We start from the raw sequence: 23818 nt of genomic DNA on the forward strand, positions 1-23818 counted from the left end.
AACAAATTCTTACAACTTGCCGGTGAAATTGACATCGATGAGATGCTTATTCACATAACGACTCGAGAGAGATTAATGAAAAAACTCAAAAGCTTGACAACGTGGCCAGATCACCGCCTTATTGTTGAATTGCTTCTAGATAAAGATGCTAACGTTAACGCTGTCGATGAATACCGATCTCCGCCATTTTATTTGACATCCCAGAATTGTCATAAGGAGGCTGTGGAGACTTTGTATGAAGGAGGTGTCAACGTTGACGCATTGACTTCCAGTAACTGGACAGCTCTTCATGAAAATGCATCCAAAGGTCACTGCGATAACGTGGAATTACTGCTTGATAAAGGAGCAAACGTAAACGCTGTAGATGAAAACAACATAACGCCACTCTTTCTAGCCTGCCAAAATGGCCACAAGGAGGTTGTAAAGACTTTGATGAGAAGAGGTGCCAACATTGACGTATTCGGTCACAGTAACTGGACAGCTCTTCATATAAGTGCGTCCAAGGGCCACAGCGGTATCGTGGATTCACTGCTTGGAAAAGGTGCAAATGTTAACGCTGTTAGCGTCAATAACATAACGCCACTCTATTTAGCATCCCAGAATAAGCACATACAAGTCGTGGAGACTTTGCTCAGAAGAGGTGCCAACATTGATGCGTTGACTTACGATAAATGGACCGCTCTGCATGCCAGTGCATGCAAAGGCTACTACGATATTGTGAATTTACTGCTTGAAAATGGTATCAACGTGAACGCGGTTGATAAAGAAGGGGTATCTCCGCTGTATTTGGCATGCCAGAATGGCCATACAGAAATTGTGGAGACCTTGCTCAGAAGAGGTGCCAACATTGATGCGTTGACTCATAATAAATGGACAGGTCTGCATACAAGTGCATTCAAAGGTCACTGCGATATTGTGAACTTATTGCTTGATAAAAATGCAGACGTAAACGCTGTTGCCAGAGGTGGTGAGTCATCGCTCTATTTGGCAAGTTTGCACGGCCACAAAGAGGTTGTGGAGACATTGGTGAAAAAGGGTGCCAACATTGAAGCATTGACCCGCAAAAAATGGACAGCGCTTCATACAAGTGCTTCCAACGGTCACTGTTCTATTGTTGACTTCCTACTTGATAAAGGTGCACAAGTAAACGCTGCTGGTGTAAACAATGTGACGTCACTTTATTTAGCCTGTCAAAATGGCCACAAGGAGGTTGTGGAGACATTGACTAACAGAGGAGCCGACATTGGCATACAATTGGCTAACAATAAGTGGACAGCTCTACATGTAGCTGCTTCCAACGGTCACCGCGTTGTAGTGGACTTACTGCTGGAAAAAGGTGCCGTGTTCAACGCTGTTGACATAAATGACCACACGCCACTCAGCTTGGCAATGGAGAACGGACACCAAGATGTGGTACAGTCTCTGTTCAGATGGTCCAACTGTATGACTGGAACGATGGAATTTTCCCTTACCTATTTGCTGTTGTCACTGTTGTTTTTGTTTTTAGGGCTTCTGATTGGCCCCAGAAGCTGTACCTCATAAGCGTCACTGACAGCTTACCCTAAAGTACAAATCAAACATCTGGTTTGACTAGAATTTTCATTAGTGTCAAACAGATGTTTACTTTTGAATTCATTCCTGTGTAGTCGGCACCTCATATACACGTAAAAAATAAGGCTATCTATCCATAACGACTTTTACAAATGGACTTGACGTACTTTTGTCTAGTCTTGTCATCAACTCTTGTTCTTGAATTTTAGCTCAACTATTCTGCTTAGTTAATTCCCGTACGATCCTTCGTCGATGTGCAGAGTATCAGCAATATACTCCTCCACTTTCTTGGACTGTCACGCAGCTTATGCTCTTATCCATTACAGGATGACGTGCGTCATCCTCTGTGGAGCCACCATCCTGTGGTCCAATAGCGACAGCTCTTCTCAGGGCTACGCATGGTGTGGAAACATCTGCTTGACGCACCATTCCGTTTTTCTCAGGATACGCGCTAACCACACACGACTTCTCGACAATAACCACCAACATCTTGAAACCGATATGTGCTCCCCGTAATCATTGGAAGCTAATCCGGTGGTGATCCATTATTGCCAAAGTTAGTCCAAACTTTTCTGTATAGAGTTTAAGCTATCCCGTACAAATTTTCCGTCATATGCTCGGTTTTGACTGCTAGTTGCATCCACCACTAACGGAAGCGTTTGACTTGGATGTATGTTATCTGTGCCGTAAGTATAAATTTTATTTATTTGTTACAACATTATCTGAACTCGCATCGCATTGTACTTACATTTGCTAGTCCTTCACGTGCATAACTAATCCTTGTGGTGTCATTACAACTTCGGTATCTATGTTGGTTTGGTTGTCTAATTATCTATGGTAATGGTAGGTGGTTATAATAAAAAAAATATTGGGAACAGAGTAAACGTGTAACTTATTGCTGTTAAGTGAAATATCACCCATTATTATTGTTTTCAATTGGGGCTATGGTACTACCTGGTACCAAATTGCAACACGAAAAACATATGAGAAGAAATCCTCTTTGTAATTTACATACATACATTTATTTGCTCCAGCTCAAGATTACGCTCTTGCCAGGTCACACTCCACCTGGTCCATCTATCGCGCTCTCTACGCTCCACGCTATCTAGTGCCAACCGAATCAGTCGCGAACATCAACTTTGCAGGATTGTTATCCGGCATTCTTGAAACATCCCTGTCCACCGTATTCTTCCGGCTTTGGCCACCTTGTGGATGCTGGGTTCGCCGAAAAGTGCAGCGAGCTCGTGGTTCATCCTTCTACGCCACACACCGTTCTCTTGCAAACAGCCGAAGATTGTCTTTAGCACGCGTCGCTCGAAAACTCCGAGTGCTTGCCGGTTCTTCTCGAGCATGGTCCATATCTCGTGTCCATAGAGGACCACAGGTCTACTTTTAACGCAAGATAGACTAAAGAACTCCATTGATTAAAACTCCTAAAACCGCCGAGAAAGCACTTGAGCCTAAGAGGAGGGGAATTCGCTTCTGCGGAGTAGTGACTCTGGATGTAAGGAATGCGTTTAATAGCGCCAGTTGGGCTACTATTGCCGATGCGCTCTTGCGTCTGGGGATACCCCGGTACCTGTACAAGAATCTCGGAAGTTACTTTCAGAAACGAGTACTAGTTTCCGACACGGAGGTGGGTCGGAAGTGCGTTCACATAACCTTAGGAGTCCCTCAAGGTTCCATCCTGGGTCCGGTGTTATGGAATGTCATGTACGACGAGGTGTTGAGGTTAGAGTATCCAGTGGGAGTGGTGATTGTCGGATTTGCCGACGACATTACGCTCGAAGTCTACGGTGAAACGATCGAGGAGGTAAAGTTGACTACCAACCACTCGATCAAGGTTGTGGAGGCTTGGATGCGGTCCAGGAAACTGGAGTTGGCTCACCACAAGACAGAGGTGACGGTTGTTAACAACATGCAATCGGCGCAGCAGACGGAGATCAGTGTAGGAGAGTGCACTATCATGTCTAAGCGCTCTGTCAAACACTTGGGCGTGATGATCGACGACAAGCTTACCTTCGGTAGCCACGTCGATTATGTCTGTAAAAGAGCCAATAGCTCTGCGGTGTACACCAGTAAGCGCAAGCTTCTGGCTAGTGTTGCTACGTCCATACTTAGGTATGGTGGCCCGGCGTGGGGCACTGCGCTAAGTACCAGATGCTACCGACGGAATCTGGAAAGTACTTACAGGCTTATATGCCTGAGGGTTGCGAGCGCGTACCGTACCGTGTCACACGACGCTCTCAGCGTCATTACTGGTATGGTGCCTATCAGCATCCTTATCAGTGAGGACATGGAGTGCTTCGAAATGCGAGGCACAAGAGGCATACGCAGGACTGCCAGGATGGCCTCTATGATCAAATGGCAGCGCGCGTGGGACAGTTCCACCAAAGGAAGGTGGACCCATAGGTTGATACCGAGGGTAGATAGTTGGATTAATAGGCGCCATGGGGAAGTTACATTCCACCTGACACAGGTCCTTACAGGTCATGGTTGCTTCCGACAGTATCTACACCGTTTCGGGCATGCGGATTCTCCCGAATGCCCAGTGTGCAATGGTTTAGAGGTAACGGCGGAACACGTTTTGTTCGTGTGCTCGCGTTTTCGCACAATGCGTGACCGCATGCTTGCCACATGCGGGGAGGACACAACTCCGGACAATTTGGTCCAAAGGATGTGTAGGGATGAGTTTGGCTGGAACGCCGTTTCAACGGCTATTACCCATATCGTCTGGGAGCTACAGAGGAGGTGGCGCGTGGACTTGGAGAATGGCTAGTCCAGATGCAGTACAAGAGGTGGTCCAGGGGTTCGAAGTCGGCTTCGTAGGTCATACCGGTGCCCTGCGGTCGAGATCGACCTTTACAGCGATTAAGTGGCCGCGGAGAGGAAGTCCCGGTAGCGGTGCTGTCGTGGCGTCGGTCTACTGGGTTGGATCCAAGCCCGCGGTTGGAAAGGGGTCCCCGACAAGGGTCGGGGCAGGTGGAGACCCTGCCTTCAGCAACCTACGGATGCATCTGATAGGGCCTGAAGGGTAGTGATACCCTTCCTTTGCGGGCAGGTCAGATCGGGTTGCATGTGGGCATCAGTTCTTGATGTCCGCTCAGCAGTAGGGCGCGGGCGGGGTTGACTCTGCCCGCCTTCCGAGGACAAAGGGAGTGGCGAGGACCACTCGGGAAACTGGCTAAGCGCCAGCATGCTACCGTGATGGACTCTCCAAAGCGAGTCATCGATGTTCGTTGCTGCAGGCTACGCAGCTAACCTTGTGGGTGCGATGTACACTAGCTCCTCTCTGAAGCAATACCTTCTTGGTGGTTCCGGAGAGACGTAGGGTTTGGCGACCATAGGAATGGTTTAGTGGGTACGAGGAGAGAGTAGTCCTGGATTTTACTTTTGTTGTAGAAGACGGCCTGTCAGACCTACACTACCCTAACCTTCTGTTAGGGTGTCTGTTGAGCAGATTATCCCCCTATGGTTTAGAAGAAAAAAAAAACACACATTCAATTACGGGAATGGCACCAATGGAGCTTTTGACTGGCCGTCCTGTAAAGGACTTGCTGCCGTCTTTGAGAACTGATCCATCTTGGAATCGTGATGAGGGTGTACGAGACCATGATGCCATTAAGAAGCTACAAGGGAAGCTGTATGCCGATCAACGACGACACGCTAAAATGTCCGATATCGATGTTGAGGATGTGGTGTTGGCGAAGAATTTCAACAGCGGGAAACTACAACCTACATTCCGGTTGGAAAAGTTCAAGGTGATTCGACGAACTGGAAATGACACGGTGATCGAAAGTGAGGAGGGAGTGAAATTGCGACGAAGCGTAACTCATTTGAAGAAGTGGCCGGCGTCTCATCCCAAACAGGACCGTCCTCCGTACCAGCACAGTCGAATCTGGATTCAGGCTCAACTTCTTCTGTACCGTTAACATCAGCAACTCCACATCAAAGTGACCTCCATCTACCTGGAGTATCAGAAACTGGAAAGCGGATGGCCTCAAGTGAAACACAGCTTGATCAAGAAGAACGTACTGCAAAACGCCCGAAGAGGAATAGCAAATTGCCTCAAAGATATATACAGCAAATAAACGATGTTGATAATTTTCTTTTGGAGTAGAAGAGAGATGTAGAGTAGGAATGGGTTAAACGAAATAGGTGTGTATTTGGAGAGTTAGGAAGAGTGAATGGGTGCGAGATAAGAAGGATTGATCAGAAGAAATAAAGTAGTGGAACGGAACGGAGCTAAAGTAGTGATCGAATGGAAAAGTGATTGTAAACGGAACTGCGGGACAAATACAAGTATTTAAAAGTGAAACGTAGTTATGTGATTTATTTCAGATTCGATTGAACCTAATCTGGAAGCATGAAGGTAAGATGCTACAGATATGTTTCGTTAATTCCTCCTGAAAATCTTATAAGGATTTTTTCTCAAGTTCCCTTGGAAATTTCGACTAGATTTTTTGGGGATTCTTGCTAGAATTGCATAATGGAGTATAGCTGGAATTCTTTTGGGATTCGTGCTGGAGTTCTTCCGGGATTTCCTGCTGGAACTCCTTCGGGGATTCCTCCTAAAATTCATCCAAGTGTTCTTCATGGAATTCCTACGAGTATTTCTCCTGGAATTATTTCGCGGATTCCTCCTGAGTATTTCTCGATGGTTCCTCCTAGAATATTTTTGGGGATTTCTTCTCTTATTCCTTTGCAAATTCTTTCTGGAAATGGTTCAGGGATTCTTTGTAAACTTCTTTCATGAATTCCTCCTGAAATTCTTTCGGTAATTCCTCTTGATATTCCGTCGTGAATTCCTTCCAGAATTCCATTGGTGATTTCTCATAGAAGTCCTTCGGAGATTCCTCTTGAAACTCCATCAGAAACTCCTCATGAAATTCCTTCGAGATTTCCATATCATTTTTTTTTCGGTAAGTTCTCTTAGAATTCGAAAATTCTTCCTGGAATTTAGGGATTATTCCTGGAATTGCTTTGGGGATTTCTTCTTGAATTTCTTCGGAGATTCCTCCTGGATTTCCTTTGGGGATTCGACTTGGAATTTCTTCGGAGTTTCCTCTTGAAACACCTTTGAGGATTCCGCTTGGAATTCCTTCGGAGATTTTTTGCAGGGATTTTTCCTGGAATTTCTTCGGAGATTCCTCCTAGACTTCCTTCGAAAACTCCTCCTGGAATTTCTGCTGAGATGCTCCCTAGAATTCTTTCGGTGATTCTATCTGAACTTCCTTCGAATATTCCTCCTTAAGTTTCTTCGAGGATTCCTCCAACGAATTTCGCGCCAACTGGACCACCGGTTGACAGCACCCTCTCAGAATCGAACAAAACAATAGACCTTTCTAAGCAACTTTGCATACTTTGTTTTTGGAGTTTTGTCAAGAGTAACATTTGAAGAGGGCCTAATTTGTTTCATAGTTTTTTTTTTTAAACGAAGTAACTCAAAAATGTCAAGATCTACAAAAAAGTGTTTTATGGCGGACTATCGCGAAATTTCATGAAGGTTTTTGAAAAATATCATTGTTGAAACTGATGTTGTTGCTCTTCTCAGGATACTACCGATTAGTAGATTCGCAGGTAGATCAGGCTCCATATTGAAGCAAGATAATGAGAGTTCTAAGACGAAGAATCGTCTCCGTCATTGCTCTTCCTACTATCCAACTGACTTGCAAAAACCGATGAGTTTCCACATTATTCGTGAAACATTCAGCTTTTCACATGCATTGTAAGCTAACATACTTGCACTTAACTGAATTAAACTTTTTAGTACACAAATAATCAACAACCGACCATTCAACCGTCCTGAATCCACCTTTATCGACGAGAGAGAAGCTACATTTCGACTAGTTCCAACATGTTCCAACAAGAAACAAAACAGAACAAACACAAACGTACGGCGATGAACGCACAAAGCGCATCGAGCATGTACAAACGTAAACAGAGAGGAAAAAGCGACTCTCTTCGCGTGTGTCGTTTCTTTGCTCACCGCAGGCAAAGCCTACTGCCTGCGCTCGCTGGAGGAATGAACCCTCCTCTACCAGTGTCCAGGTGACACATAAACAAGCAAACGTCAAACCGATCGTTTTTTGCCTTCATCGGACAAAATTCCACGTCTCTTTTCGAAAGACGAACCGCGGCGACGGCGGTAGAAGTTTTCGCCGAAATTGGAGAAATTTCTACTTGAGCGTAGTTTTAGCCTAGTTGTAACATGACACAGTGATGAGAACAATGCACAAATAACTAGCGTGTAATAGGGTGTGTAATTTTACAAGCGGAGGAATTTTATAACGTAAGGAAATTGAAGAAAGAAATCCAAGATGACCATGAAGAACAACAACAAGATGCTATTGGGGGTGGTGATGATGCTGGCAGGAATGCTATCATGTGCGGCCGCTCACGGTTGGGGTTCGGACGATATGGAGATTTTCGATCTGGTCGAGGAGGTTAATGAGAATTTCTACACTTTGATGCAGATCAATCAGGTTCGGAATGTCGGGGGGAGCAAGCGTCGCTTTGATTCAGAGTTTAACAAGGTGTTTTGGGTTTCAGAATGCGACGAATCAGGAGATCAAGCGAGCTTTTCGAACCATGTCGGTGTTGTTACATCCGGACAAGAACGATGCCGAGGATGCGAATATCAAGTTTCGGAACATGGTGGCGGTGTATGAGGTGTTGAAGGACGCTGGGAAAAGGGAAAAGTACGACAAGGTACTGAAGGAGGGAATGCCGAACTGGAAGTCTGCGTTGTACTACTATCGGCGAATGCGGAAGGTTGGTCTGGCGGAAGGACTGGCCATTGTGATGCTCATCATCTCGGTTATACAGTACGCTACAGCGTGGGCAGCGTACGCCGAGAAGAAGTATACGGCGGTGAGTTGACGGGAGGGCAGAAACAAGAAGGTCGGTCGGTCAATAGCGATGTTTTGATGTTTCCAGGAACAAATTTTCGGTAGTAAGCTAAAGAAGTTGCAGAAGAAGAACAAAACTAGCATGGATATGGATACTATACTAAGCGAGATACCAACGCCTAGCATCTGGAACATTCTACCGTTCCAGATTCCGGTGTGGACGTACAAGACTATTACTGGAACGCCTGGTGCGATTAAATCGGCCATGAACTTCTATGCCGAGCAGAAGAAGGCCGAGGAAGAGCGGAAGCAGATGTGAGACAATCGTAGATTGGTAGACGAATCTGATCACTAATCGAACTTTTTTCATTTCTAGGGAAAAAGAGGAAGAAGAACTGCTGCGTAAACAGGAGGAAGAACGTGCCAAACTGAAGGAAGATCGCAACCTTCGTAAACGCAACAAGAAGTTCGTTGCGCCGGAGAAGACCGACGAAGAACTGGCTGCGTACACCCAAAGCATTATTCAGCCGTCGGCAAATGACACCAACAAAGCCAAACCAAAGCCCGTGGTAACCGGTGGCCTTTGGACCGAGGACGATCTAATGGAGTTGATCCGCCTGGTCAAGAAATACCCAGGTGGAACCACCGACCGGTGGGAGATCATCGCCGAAATGATGGGTCGAGCCGTCGCCGAGGTGACCCATATGGCGGCAAAGATGAAGGAGACTGCCTTCAAGGTGCCCGGCCAGACGGAAAGCGTCGCAGAAACCATCATCCAGGAGGCGACCAAACAGAAGATCAAGACCAAAAAGACTGAACCAACCGCTGCGGCCGCAGCGGAGTCCTCCTCCAACTGGTCCCAAACGCAGCAGGCTGCGCTGGAGACCGCCATCCAGAAGTACCCCAAGAGCGGCTCCTCGGACCGTTGGCAGAAGATTGCGGGATGCGTCCCCGGCAAGACCAAGGAAGAGTGCATGACGCGGTACAAGTATCTGGTAGAGCTCGTCAAGAAGCAAAAGGAGGAGAAGGAACGCGAAGCGTCGGCGGCGGCGGCAGCCGCACCCGAAGAACCACAAGAATGTCCAGCGACGGAGGAACCCTCCTGCGAGGAACGGATAGAGGAGCCCAAATCGAAAGCCAAGGGCAAGAAAGCGAAGAAGCAAGAGGCGTCCGCGGTGGCTGCGGAGGAGGCGGATGACGATGCAGCTGATAAGCAGAAGGGCGGCAAGGCGAAGAACAAGCGACGCGAACGGAAGAAGGCCATCGAGTACTACAGCTACGAAGATTCGGATGGCGAGGACGGCGCAGGCAGTGAACCGGGCGAAATCTAGTCTGAATTCGACGGTCGTTAGGATTAGAAGGAGCGCGCGTGCGTGTGTTTGACATTACCATGAAGTTTAGCTTTGGGACTTACAGCGAACGCAGAGCTTGTGTGAGTTTTTGAAATAAAATGTCGTTTGATAGCTCGAAACTGATCGATTTAGTGAAAGTAGTTCTTCGAAATTGGGGAGGGACCCCAAGTCGTCGATTGGGTAAGTCACGCACGTTATGAAGTGTTGGTGGTGTTATCGAATGTTCAGCGATTGCGAGTGATGAAGGTGCAACAATCAATCAAATATGCAATCTAGTGCGCTACCGTGGATGAAGTATGGGAACTTTTTGGTCTTATCTTGGATGGGAGCTCATGAATGGGATCGAAAGAAATTGGTTTACAGCTGATTGAAGGTTTCGTTCGAATTATGAGAGTGTAATAGGGTTGTATATAACCGGTCGTAAAGTGAATTACGAAAGCTTTGAATGAAATTTGTAGAGCACCGCAAATGTTTGTGATTATGCAGACTTTTTTTTGATAAGGACATCGGCAGTACGATGCCTGTCTCGTTTCCAATTATTGATCTATTCTTGTAAATTAAGGATAATACGGTATATGGATTTCTTCCCTCCAGATCTCCTGCATTGATTTCCAACGGAAATTTTGAAGAACTATTAGAAATTGTTCTTCAAGATTTCCTGATGATTTCAGGATAAAACTTCTAGTAGGAGTACTTATTACCACTATCAATCCTGCACAACTTTCGTGGTCAGGTGAGTAAAGAAAGGATCGGGGTTGAGATAGTTGGGATAGAACCTGGCGAAGAGATTCTGCTCGAAAGTAGTAATATTCCAACGCATCAGTCGAACTCTCATCAGTACCGAAATTAGGAAGGATCCATCTGTTAATCATTTAGCGTGCAAGGAATTAGTTTCAAAATTCCAAGACTACTAGGCCAGCATAAGCAGTTTGAGTCAAGGATCTGAACCAAATAATAACCGGTGAAGAGCTAACCCAAGTAACCAAAAGTTCAGATAAAAGGGAACTTTATAAGCTAAGCAGCTTGTTCGAGGTCGCTCATTAGCCTTCTAAGCAGCTTCATTTTAAAGTAATTTTGGAACTTGAAAGTTCACATAAGCACGCTGGATAGCCTTCTAAGCAGCTTCTGACAAAACTTTGTCAAAATTCATGCAGAAACAAAAATGTGTTTTTTAGAATCACACCCTAGAATCATATGTCGCTGCTATGTAGATTTGAACTGGATCCTCCTGCGTGATGACCTACCGACTTACCGCTGCGCTGCTGAAGACACTTGACAAAGTCAAGCTAACTTCACTACTGTACAAATGTGCAAAACTAGCTGCCGACAGAAAATCGATTCCAGTCAGACTTTACCTGCTGACCACTCAATCGCAGCTGTAGTACTGTGGTAGAGCGTAGGGCTCTCACGCAGCGACTGTCGGTTCAAATCCGATGAGTGGCAATTTTGTTTTGCTCAAGCCTAGTATTCATTGATTTGATAAATTCATATTTGTCTTTTATTCGTGTACGCTTAAACAGTTGTTTTCTGTAAAAGAAATAAATTTAATCTTCATTGAAACACAATGCTGCTGAACTGAACTTCTATGAACTTGAAAGTTCCGACAAAGTTCCGACATAGCATCTTAAGCAGCTTTAAAGTTCCGCGAAGTTCAGATAAAGTTCCGAATGGAACTTTCTGGCTGCTTAAGAGGCTAACAATTAGCCTTGCCGGAACTTGTGACCGAAACTCCAGCAAGGCTCATCGTTAGCCTCTTAAGCAGCCAGAAAGTTCCGTTTGGAACTTGATCTGAACTTCGCGGAACTTGAAAGTGCATTTTGTCATGGGAAGCGGAACTTTTGGTTACTTGGGAAGGGTTGTATTAACCGAGCGATGCAACCTGGAAGTGCTGACAGCAATCTTACTGCGGTGGCGGCAGTCAACAAACTAGCGGCCACATGCGAGATCAGAGTCGGAAGATTAAAGTGCTCACTCAGGCTGGCGTTACAGATGCATGGGGTTTGGTTACCAGTCGAAGAACACCAGCAAGGGTTCGGACAGGTTCGAACGATGCTCGAAATAGGTACGTCCATCGCTCGGGGTTGCACGGAACAACTCAGACTGTGAAAACCGCGGGATGGAAACGACCATACGACTGGAGACAGATCGGCCTACAGGTGATGTTGCGATTATTGTGGAGCCGTATCAGGTTCCCTGCATAAACAGTCTTTGGGTGGTGGACACGTTACCTGTCTTCAAAGAAGTGGTGAGGTTACGGAGAGTTCACGGAAAAGAGGTGGAAGGTGAGTTTAAGTTGGAGCGGCAGGAAGTCTAAGGTTACCCATGAACTCCCTTGAGGTCATATCAGTCCCACGATAATAAGTCGTCTCTTTTCACGCTCGATGTGGTCTGTTCTGTACGTCTTTGTTATATTGTTTATAACAAACAATGTTAGCTTCTCTTATAACATTATAAGATTCTCATGTCTCGAGGCAAAACGGAGCTTAAAGATGTTGTATTTGGACCACCCTTATCTATTCAAGCATATTTGTAACACCCTAAACCTGAATGTCAGCAATAAACAGTTATGAACAGATACCCAAAAGCACAACAATGTGTCTTTACAACATGGTGTCAGAAGAGACCTAATTTCGGTTGTACGACGTGCGAAATCGATGTAAATCTAAATCGGCCGGTCGAATGTAACGAAACGCGAACCCGTCGTGTAAGAAATTGCCGGAGAAAAGCAAAAAAGTGGCGATTTCCAGTGATAAACAATCAAGGAAAAACATAACCTCAATATGGCGAACATCCCGGTGCCAGCTCCGCTCAAGTTGGGCACAAACGACAGTGAGGCAATCAAAATCTTCAAGTTGCAGTGGACCTACTACGCGCTAGCCACGGAGGTAGCGAAAAAACCGGCCGATCAGCAAACTGCAACGTTGATGGCGGTGATGGGAATAGAAGGTGTCATGCTGGTAGAGGAATTGCAACTTGCGGCAGCGGATCGAGCGACACCAGATGCAATTCTGAAGAAAATCGAAGACCATCTAGCTCCCAAGCGGGACAAGCGTATTGAAAGAGCAGAGTTCAATACTATGTGCCAAACCCATGATGAAAAAATAGAAGAATTTGTGAAGCGTTTGAAGAAAAAAGTAGTGGATTGTGGGTACACGACCGACCAACGGAAAGAAGTTCTGAAGGATCGTCTGATTGCCGGAGTGCGTGACCATCAGATAAGGAAGGAGTTACTTAAAGCTGGTGATATACCCGTGGACGATATGGTGAAAAAGATGAAAGACTATGAACAGATAGAGGATTTGGCGAAGAAGTTTGAGCGGATGGCAGCCAGCAACGAACCAACACGGGACGCTTTCAAGGTGACGGCAACGAAAAGAGCGGAAAACAATTGCAAGTACTGCGGGGGTAAACATCAAAAGGATAAGAACAAGTGCCCTGCCTACGGTAAGAGATGCCTCGATTGCGGCAGGCTGAACCACTTCAGGAAGGTGTGCCGAGCGAAGCCTACGAAGAAGAAGTTCCGGAACAGAAATGTGAGGCAAATGGAGGATAGTGTGGAAAGTACGGAGAGCTCTGATGACGAGGAGGAATGCGAATTCGTCGATATCGCGAAGGTAGACAGCGACAACATGAAGGATGCAAGTAGAATCATGGTTCAACTCAAAGTGATGGACAGCAAGGGTAAGATCAATCCTTTGGATATACAGGTGGATACTGGCGCACGAGTAAATGTGCTGTGTGTCCGGGACCTAAAGCGCGTGGCAGCAGAAGCGAAAATCTGCAGCACGAAGGTCAAATTGAGGTGCTACTCCGGAAAGATCATTACACCGAAGGGTAAAGCAGAGTTGAATATCAAGCTGATAGACGGAACCAAAACACTTGCGTTCGTGATTGTCAAGAAAACTAGACCACCGTTACTGTCATCGCAGTCGGCCGTAGATCTTGGTATTATCAAGGTTCACGATATATATGATGTGGATTCACTGCATCAGGATTGCGAGCAGATACTTCGTAAGTACCATGAAGTTTTTGAAGGTGATGGAGTATTCCAGGGGAAGTTCAAAATTGAAATTGATGACTCCGTTACAGCTGTGCAACAGAAAGCTCGACGCATTCCCCTCGCCTACCAACCGGAGCTTGAACGGAAAATTGACGACTTGGAAAAAAGAGGTATCGTGGAGCCAGTGAATAGGCACATGGAATGGTTGAGCAATCTAGTGCTAGTGAAGAGAGGTGACAAATTGCGTTTGTGCCTAGATCCAGCGGAACTCAACCGAGCGGTTAAGCGAGTCAATCATCAAATCCCCACCATTGAAGAGCTGCTTCCAGAATTCGCCAAAGCAAAGGTGTTTAGTGTACTCGATGCCAAAAACGGACTTTGGCATTTGGCATTGGACGAACGCAGTTCAGATCTGACAGCTTTCTGGACTCCAATGGGGGTGTATCGTTGGAAGCGAATGCCATTTGGCATTTCGTGCGCCCCGGAAGTCTTTCAAAAGGCACTGCAGCAAATTATTTCTGGCCTTCGCGTGGTACGTTGTTTGGCTGACGACGTGGTGGTGTTTGGTTGCGGTGACACTATGGAGGAAGCAATGCTCGACCATAATCGGAACCTGAAGGAGGTCCTTCAAAGATGCAAGGATAGAGGACTGAAATTGAATCGAGCGAAGGCGAAGGTGGCGTTAACATCAGTGCCATTTTTCGGGCACATCCTGACGAATGAGGGCATGAAACCGGATCCAGGAAAAATTTCAGCTGTCTTGAACATTCAAGCTCCACAAAATAAGAAAGAGCTGCAAACATTCCTTGGTGTTGTCACTTACCTGGGACGATTCTTACCGCAGCTAGCTGAAGTTAGTGCACCCCTTCGGAAACTCACTCGAGACAACGTAGAGTACGTCTGGGATGAAAATGCGGATAACGCTTTTCGTCTGATCAAGCAATTGGCCACGGAAGCTCCGATACTGCGATATTACGATCCTGCGGAACCACTTGTGATTCAATGTGATGCGAGCAAGTTTGGAGTCGGATGTGTCCTGCTTCAAGGAGGAAGACCAGTGACTTACGCGTCCAGGACACTCAGCAAAACAGAAAGCAACTATGCTCCTGTCTAGCGCGAATGCTTGGCTAAAGTATTTGCGTGCAAGAGATTCGACCAGTACGTTGTCGGTCGATTTGTGGTAGCGGAATCAGACCACAAACCATTAGAGGACATCTTCAAGAAGCCAATAACTGAAGCGCCACTCAGGCTGCAGAAAATGCGGATGACGTTGCAGCGATACGACGTGGTAGTTCGTTACCGCAAAGGAAGCGAAATGCACATAGCAGATTTGCTTTCAAGGACTGCCACATCAGGGGTTCAAGCTTCGGATAGATTGCACGACCAAAAGGTAGAAGCAGCGCTTCAAGAGATCCAAAATATCAACGTAATGGAGTTCATCAACATCTCGGACGAACGGTTTGGAGAAATTGCGAATGAAACCAGAAAGGATTGGACTTTGAGCAAATTGATGCGTTTGCTCGTCGAAGGATGGCCCGAAAAGAAAGCTGATCTAGATGATGAGATGCACAGTTACTGGAATATGAAAAATGACCTATCAACGTATCAAGGAGTTATTTTCAAAAACGGCAGAGTGTTGGTACCCAGAAGCCTTCGAAAGAAACTGTTAGACAACCTGCACATGGCGCATTTGGGAATCGACTACACTCTTCGAGCTGCCAGGGAGTCATTTTTCTGGCCTGGTATGAGTGATCAAGTCATCAATTACATAAGAAACTGCGAAGTTTGTATGGAATTTAGTGGACACCAGCAGAAACCTCCAATGACTACGCACCAAATACCTGAATATCCATTCCAGCGGGTCAATATTGATCTTGGTGAGATCAAAATCGACAACAAAAAGTTGATCATGATGGTCACAGCTGACAGCTACTCGGATTTCGTGGAAGTTGATTTTTTGAATGATACCAAAACGAAATCGATTGTTAGTGCCTGCAAACGTAATTTTGCACGGCATGGGAGTCCCGAAGTAGTGGTTACCGATAATGGACCGCAATTCGATAATGCGGAATGGACTGAATTCGCACAACAGTGGTTCCACTGTTCGCCCACGCAACCTCTTCGCCATACCATGCACAAGGCAATGGAAAGTCTGAATCGGCAGTGAAAGCTATGAAACAACTATACAAGAAGTGTGCAAAAAGTGGGACCGACTTTTGGAGAGCCCTCCAGCAACATCGCAACACACCAAACGCTACAGGGCTTAGTCCGAATCCAAGAATGTGTTCCAGGAGTACAAGAAGTGTAATACCAGTCATCACGAACCGTTTGAGACCACCGAAGGCCCCTCAGGTGGATGAAACGATTCGCCACAAAAGAGCAGTCACCAAGATGGGCTACGATAGAAACGCGAGACAGTTACCAGATTTGCAGATCGGAGCAAATGTGTTGGTTCAACGTAGACCCGACATCCGGCCAGATTGGGAACAGGCAACGTTATTGCGGCAACTGGAAGATCGATCATATGAAGTACAAATGAGAGACGGTGCAGTATATCGCAGAAGTGCTGTACACGTCAAGCCAGGCGGAGAAAATCAAGGACGACGGAGCGAACAGTACAAGCCACCGGAAGTAGAACAGGACAAATCGTATCCAGAACAAAAAGAGAAACCAGGAGCTCGGGAATCAACAGTGCGACGTAGTAAGGACAACCGTAATGGAACAGATTTTCGAGGACAGCATGTTTTCGAGCGATTCCAATACAACAAGTTGGATTCGATTTTCAACGGGAGGAAGACACCGGAAATTGATGAAAAGGAACCGTCACACAATTTGGGCAAGGATGGTCAACCAAAATCAATCGGGATTCCATCCGACACTATCGAAGCGGAAACGGAGAGGTCGAATACAGCGTCTGCAGAGCGGCCTCGCAGAAATTTTAGAACTCCTGTAAGGTTTTTGGATTATTCTATGTAAACGATATGTAAATTTCCTTCTTTTCATGATACTTTTAAGAGCTTCCCAAAAAGGGGAGATGTTGTATTTGGACCACCCTTATCTATTCAAGCATATTTGTAACACCCTAAACCTGAATGTCAGCAATAAACAGTTATAACCAGATACCCAAAAGCACAACAATGTGTCTTTACAACAAAAGACAACATAAGAGTGGCTTAAAATTTGGCACTTTTTTAATAATAATTGGTTAAGTAGGAACTAGGTGAGTGAGTGGATGAATAAGAATTTGATCAGTGAATTTATGAGAGGATGAATGTGAGGTGCTCCTAGGTTAAGTGAGTTGGTGAGTGAGTCAGTTACGAATTAGGAAAGTTACAGCTTACAGGAAGTTGCCCCGTTAATTTGATAGTGTTGGTAAGAGAATTGTTAAATTGGTGAGTGTGTGTGGGATAGTAAGTAAATGAGTTAGTGAGTCAGTGAGTGACATAGTGAGTAAGAGAGTTTGTTGGTTTATGAGTATGTGAGATCTGTTCCGTAGGAGTAAATTAGTGAGTTAGTAAGTGAGTTATAAAGTATGGGTTTCGTGGCTGTGCGCTTAGCAGCGCCAGCCATTTAGGCGTCTTGAAATCCACGTAGTGTGACTTCGATTCTCACTCCAGTCTGAGGAAACTTTCCATCAAACGAAGAATAATTATTCTTCATTGGGCCACTGGGTGTCGTACACTCAAATCTCCATTAAAAAAAAAATAGGTCGGGGATATTTAAATGTAGATACTCATTTCGTAAATGGATTCAATTTTTACTTAAATAGCTCTTCCATCGCAGTTTACGTCGAAATATATACAGTATTATCGAAATAAGCGATTAGAACGTTAGGCCAAAAACGTTGTAAGGTCGGAAAGGTCATTGGGCCGAAAATGTGGTCAGGTCGAAAAGGTCGCCAGGCCGATATATCGTTTGGTCGGAAAAACATCTTGTGACCGCAAAATATTGTTACATCAAAGTATTTATATGGCCGAATAGTCATTAGGCCAAAAACGTCATTAAACCGGATTGGTCATTAGGCCGGAAAGGTCATGAAGTCGGAAAGGTTTTTAGGCCAAAAATATCTTAAGGCCGAAAAGGTTTTAGGCCGAACAGGTCTTTAGGCTGAATAGCTCTTTAGGCTGAGAAGGTCTTTAGGCCGAAAATGTCTTCAGGCCGAAAAGGTCTTCAGGCCGAAAAGGTCTTCAGGCCGAAAAGGTCTTCAGGCCGAAAAGGTCTTCAGGCCGAAATGGTATTTTGGCCAGGTATTGGCGAAGCGTCCTTGTTCTATACCTTAATAATTCGGCTTAATGACTTATGACCTAACGTCCTTTTCGGCTTAATTACCTATTTGGCCTAATGAAGTTTTCGTCCTAATTCTTTGGGGCTGTCCATAAACCACGTGGTCATGAGGGGGGGGGGGGGGGGGTTTGGCCAATGACCATTTTGTATGGACAAATAAAATTTTTTGTATGGACTAATGACCACGCGGGGGGGGGGGGTTTGAAAAGTCTCAAAAAAATTACCACGTGGTTTATGGACAGCCCCTTTAGGCTGAGAAGGTCTTCAGGCCGAAAAGGTCTTCAGGCCGAAAAGGTCTTCAGGCCGAAAAGGTCTTCAGGCCGAAAAGGTCTTCAGGCCGAAAAGGTCTTCAGGCCGAAAAAATCTTCAGGCCGAAAAGGTCTTCAGGCCGAAAAGGTCTTCAGGCCGAAATGGTATTTTGGCCAGGTATTGGCGAAGCGTCCTTGTTCTATACCTTAATTATTCGGCTTAATGACTTATGACCTAACGTCCTTTTCGGCTTAATTACCTATTTGGCCTAATGAAGTTTTCGGCCTAATGACCTTTTGGGCCTAATGGCCTATTTTGCCTAATGACCAACAAAGCATACAACTGATTAGGCTTTTGTATTAATTTTAAATGACAAGAAATATGTATATATCATTGAAATAAAATATGTTTAGAAATACAACAGCTTAAGTTTTCAAAACATTCTGCACCATGCCTTCCTCTGCTTGTATGGGTCATATGAATAGGAACCCCAGCAAAGATTGGGAGTGATTTTTAATTAGAGGCTTCATGCTTCATGCATCTTTATTTGAATAGGAAGAGTCAGAATGGCGTTGGTAATGGTACGGTTCTATATTCATCCTATTCGAAAAAAAAAGCAGTTACGGTACTGTGTTCACATTTAATACAAAAACAATAATAAGAATATAATGCTTTTGGGCTCTATCATTTCTTTAACATACACAGGAATTCTTCGATATAACGTACCCTCGATATAGCGTACCCTCGATATAGCGAATTCGATATAACGTACATTTTGCTTCGATATAACGTACATCATTGAAATTTTTATTTTTTCCCAGGAATAACCCCCAGATAAACTACGAAATCACTCAAATCAATGATTTGTGTTGCAGCATTAGCCTTATTACCCAAAATTAGCGCAATTTGGGGAAAAATTTTGTGTACGTTATATCGAAGCACAAAAAATGAAATGAGTTTTTCGTGAAAACTCATGTTTTTCATTATTGGTTTTGTGAATTTCACTGAAATCATTAATTTGGGGAAATTTCACGTTGAATACATCACAACTAACATAAAAAATATAAAATTTTATTCTGCTTCGATATAACGTACACTTTCATATAACGTACAAAGAGAAAAAAATTTTGTACGTTATATCGAAGAGTACCTGTACACAGAAAGCCGCTTATCTACGATACAACTTACTAACAACAGTTTACTCAAGAATTCACTTACTCATCAAGTCTCTGAGCGTCTAGGTCACTTGTTTATCAAGATACTCAATAACTCATTAACACATTCATTCAAAACAGTCACTCACTTACCCATCAACCCATTAATAAACCAACTCACTTATCAAATCACTCACTTATCATCTCTCTCGTTTACTCATCAACCCAAACACTCACAAAATCTCGCTCGCCAAGTCACTCAAATACTCTTCAATTCACTTACTCGGTTGATCTCTCATCAATTGATATATTGACTGCTTGTTCAGTACCTCCAGCAGTTCGTCTTCGATTTAGGTTTACCCCAAAAGTGTTCTTTTTATTTTCTAAATAGGTGATAACTAAGCCACTCACTTACCGACACACTAATTCAATCAAATCATTGGGATAACATAGGTATTGAAATAAAAAGTGAAACTCATCAACTCACTTACCAACAATATTTCAAGCTTGCTTAAATTCTGAAAATTTTCACTTATACCATCGGCTTCGTCATGCTTCTCGACATTTGAGCCTCTTAGTTAAAATGTTTATGTTTGGTTTATGAGCTCAACGCGCATTGCAGGAATATTTGAATTTAGTTTGAAACTGCAAGTTGCGAAGAAATAACAGTTTTTGTTTAACTGGAAAACAAGTGTCGTTCCAGCTGGAGCGTAATGCCAACATAAAAGAAGAGTTTATACCATGAAGTATTGAAATAGCCATGCTATTAGGTGAAGTAAGTTACTATAAATGCTTAATGTATCGGTTTTACGCCGAACTTTTATAGTGGGACTGTTATGCGTAGAATTTCAGTTGTGGGACAGACATGCGTAGAAATTTAACAGTGGGACAATTTGACTTGACATGCTTTTCATTGAGTATTCCAACAAAGTATGTTATTTTATGATTAGTTAGTTTATTAAAGACACTTTACCACTAGAGTGGCATTCGTGATTTTATGATGTTATATGAAAATATACGTATAAATAGAGCGCCTAGTGCAAAAAAGTCAAAGTCATCAAAAAGTAACATGGGACAACTATGCTTAGAATGGCAGTGAAGCTCTCATGAAATTCCCAAAAAAAACCTTAAACATCTGGAAATGCCTTGAGTTTCCTCAGTAATTCATCCCCCGCAGACTTCTTTCAATTTCTACTCAAGTTCACTGAATCTCCCTGAAATACTCTAGTATTCTCTGAAACGCCATGAAACCCCTTTGTAATCTCCCTCGAACTCTCATTGATGTCCCTGAAACACACAGAAGTGCACTTAGAAACACCTAGAACGTCTTCAAACTCTCTGTAACCCCTTTGAAACTGTCTTGAAAGATCCTAAGGATCCCTGGATCTCCTGAATTTACCACAAACTCCCAGAAACGCGCTGATGTCCCTCTATAGCTCTCTTGAAAGTCCCCGAAAGCCTCTCTGAAACCTTGCCTCATGGTAGCACCTTGAATTTTCTCAGCCACTTAGTAAATGGCACTTAACCTTTTTAAACTGCCCTGCTTTACTACTCACTTACTTACTATCTTTCTTAATTACTTACTTACCAACTTACTCACTCACTCACCTACGTGCAGTTAAGAATTAGTAGAAATACCATACATTTTTGGGACATTCTGAGTCGTCCAGGTTACCCTTAAAGCTGTAACGGTAGATTTTTCCGTTGTAATAAAATAAATAATAATCCCTAGGCAATCTTCTGAGCCGTCCCTACCCAATCAACAATTTTTTAAGTCAAATAGACTAGAAGAAGTTCTTGGAACCATCATAGAACTTGAATAAAAGGTGTAAGGTATTATGACGGATTTCGAAAACTCTACAAGACTAATTGGTTATCAAAATGTTACTTGGGAAGCTTCTTTCGGGATATTCCAGATCTGCCAAAATTATTCTGTAGTTCAGAACTTCAGATCTACTTTTGTGACAGTCCATTGCACCATGGATTGGCCATTCTGGATCGTTTAAACTGTCTTGATCAGTTGAAGATACTTTTGGGAAATTCCAGGTTAGCAAAACAAAGAGTTTCAAAACAGTGAAGACTCACAAGCAATGTTCAATACTTTTGGGTTCTGCATACTGTCGGTTCTTGAAATCGCCAATGGTAATGCTGATTGCTTTAGAATTTAATTGTAACGTCATATAGTTGAAAAGGATCCATGATAATCCGAGTCATCCCTTATGTTCTATATCGTTACATGGATAGCTATATCTTTTAAACTTTGCTGGGATATTTTAGGGATTCTTGGTTCTGCATGACAATACAGTGTGCATGAGTTTATGAGTCTAATCTGTAAGCTATGGGGCGTAATTAGAAAGTTCAAATGCCCTCTGAAATACCCTGTGGCCTTTCGAAACCTCCTGAAAGCAACTGAAACTCCCCTAGATTTTTATTTTTATTTTTTTTATTTGTGAATTTGAACTTAGGCTAATTCTTCACACCACTCCCCTAGATCCTCGAGAAACTCATGGAGGCCGTGTTTTACCCCCTGGAAACCCATGAAGCTCTCCTGATACGCCCTGAAACCTTTGAAACTGCCAGAAATCCATCTAAAATTCTTGGAACCCCCTAGAATCTCCAGAAACTTCTAAACCTCCCAGGAACCCCACTGAAAATTCTGGAAGCCCCTTGAAACGCACCTGAAATCATCCTGAAACGCGTTCAGACTCTCTTGGAAATTCCATGAAGCCCTCCTGAAATTCCCTCCTGAATACCCTTCTCAAACATCACTGAAACCCCAGCAACCCCTTGAAATCCCATAGAAGCCGCTGAATCCATCCGGAAACCCTAATCACACTTTGGACCAGGTGTTACGTGATCAGACGAGCGTTGGACGTGACCACGAGGTTGTAGAGTTGCGGCTGGCTACGAACCGAGTTTAACGCCAGTGGTGTCATCGAGGTTACTACAAGTTACAAGTTTTGTCAGACAGACTAGAAGAGGTTCTAAGAACCATCATACAACCAAAGATTTCCTATAACTCTGCCAGGGATTACTGCAAAAATTCTTTCTAATATTCTCCTAGAAAACGTTCCAGTGATTTCATGAATTCCGCTGCGGAAATCTTCCGAAGATTTCTTCAGGATCTTCCCTAGGGGTTCCAATGGAAGTTCCCGCAGGAATGCCTCCAGTAATTCCTTCAAGGAATCATCCAGAAAATCCTGCGGGAACTCCCCAAGAGATGTCTTACTTCATTACCTTTCAGTGATTCCAGCGGAAATTCGAACAGAGATTCCTTCAGGAGTTCCTTCTTATATTCCTCCATGGGAATTAGGAGTTGGTTTAGAAATTCATTCTGAAATTTCTTCAAAAATAGTTTTAGGAATTGATACAAGAAGTTCCTTATGTATTTTTTTTTAAATACTTGTCCAGGCATCTTTCCAGGCGTTTTTCTAGGTGCACTTGAAAATTTCCCAAAAGAGATTCCTTAACAAAAACGTTAACTCCATGAGCACTTTCAGAAAATTCTCCAGTATCTTTATTAGAGAACTTTTCTAGGATATGATTCAGTTTCTCAATACATTCTTCTCAATATTCCACCAAGAGTTTCCCAAGGAGTTTCTGCGGGTGTTCTTCAGAGTAATTTCAGTAGTGTTTTAGGAGATTTCAGCAGGGTAGTCTTAGCGATTTACGAGGGTTTCCAGAGCGGTTTCAGGGGTTCCTGGAGAATGCAGCAGTAATGTCACTCAGAGTTTCTAGGGGGAATCCGGAGACTTGAGGAAGATTCAGGGCGGTTTCTAGGCAGTCTCAGGTGGCTTCAATGGGTTCACCAGTGGGCTTTTCGGAAGAATTTGTTAAGGCTTTAGGGTTTCTCTGGTGGATTTCAGAGCTATTGATAAGACTGGGTAAGTAGTAAGTAAGAAAGTAAGTAAGTGGGTAAGTAAGTAAATAAGTGCGTAAGTAAGTAAGTAAGTAAGTAAATAAGTAAGTAAGTAAGTAAGTGTGTAAGTAAGTATGTATGTAAGTAAGTAAGTAAGTAGGTAAATAAGTAAGTAAGTAAGTAAGTAAATAAGTTAATAAGTAAATATGTAAGTATGTAAGTAAGGAAGTAGGTAAATAAGTAAGTAAGTAAATAAGTTAGTAATTGAATAAGTTGGCAAGTAAATATGTAAGTAAGTAAGTAAGTAAGTAGGTAAATAAGTAAGTAAGTAAGTAAGTATATAAATAAGTAAGTATGTAAGTAAGTAAGTAAGTAAGTAAGTAAGTTAGTATGTATGTAACTAAGTAAGTAAGTAAGTAAGTTTGTAAGTAAGTAACTACGTAAGTAAATATGTAAGTAAGTAAGTAAGTAAATAAGTAAGTAAGTTAGTAAGTAAGTAAATAAGTTAGAAAGTAAAT

General features: G+C 43.7%; 3 protein-coding genes across 3 annotated transcripts; all 3 read left to right on the top strand.

The window, feature by feature from the left end:
- The first annotated feature begins 6 nt into the window (after positions 1 to 6).
- On the top strand, positions 7 to 2464 carry LOC109402697 (ankyrin repeat domain-containing protein 50-like). The gene has a single exon (XM_029855526.2). The coding sequence runs from the start codon at positions 43 to 45 to the stop codon at positions 1540 to 1542; it is 1500 nt and encodes a 499-aa protein (XP_029711386.2). The 5' UTR covers positions 7 to 42; the 3' UTR covers positions 1543 to 2464.
- Positions 2465 to 7638: 5174 nt separating this feature from the next.
- On the top strand, positions 7639 to 9873 carry LOC109402690 (uncharacterized protein F54F2.9). The gene is made up of 4 exons (XM_019675393.3): positions 7639 to 8036; positions 8104 to 8424; positions 8491 to 8717; positions 8779 to 9873. The coding sequence occupies exons 1-4, from the start codon at positions 7872 to 7874 to the stop codon at positions 9731 to 9733; spliced, it is 1668 nt and encodes a 555-aa protein (XP_019530938.3). The 5' UTR covers positions 7639 to 7871; the 3' UTR covers positions 9734 to 9873.
- A 5139-nt stretch (positions 9874 to 15012) lies between these two features.
- On the top strand, positions 15013 to 15921 carry LOC134284684 (uncharacterized protein K02A2.6-like). Its single transcript, XM_062843768.1, has one exon. It carries the CDS (start codon positions 15013 to 15015, stop codon positions 15919 to 15921), a length of 909 nt encoding a protein of 302 aa, XP_062699752.1.
- The last annotated feature ends 7897 nt before the right edge of the window (positions 15922 to 23818 follow it).

This window comes from Aedes albopictus, unplaced genomic scaffold, assembly GCF_035046485.1.
Source record: "Aedes albopictus strain Foshan unplaced genomic scaffold, AalbF5 HiC_scaffold_518, whole genome shotgun sequence".
NCBI classification, from domain to species: Eukaryota; Metazoa; Arthropoda; class Insecta; order Diptera; family Culicidae; genus Aedes; species Aedes albopictus.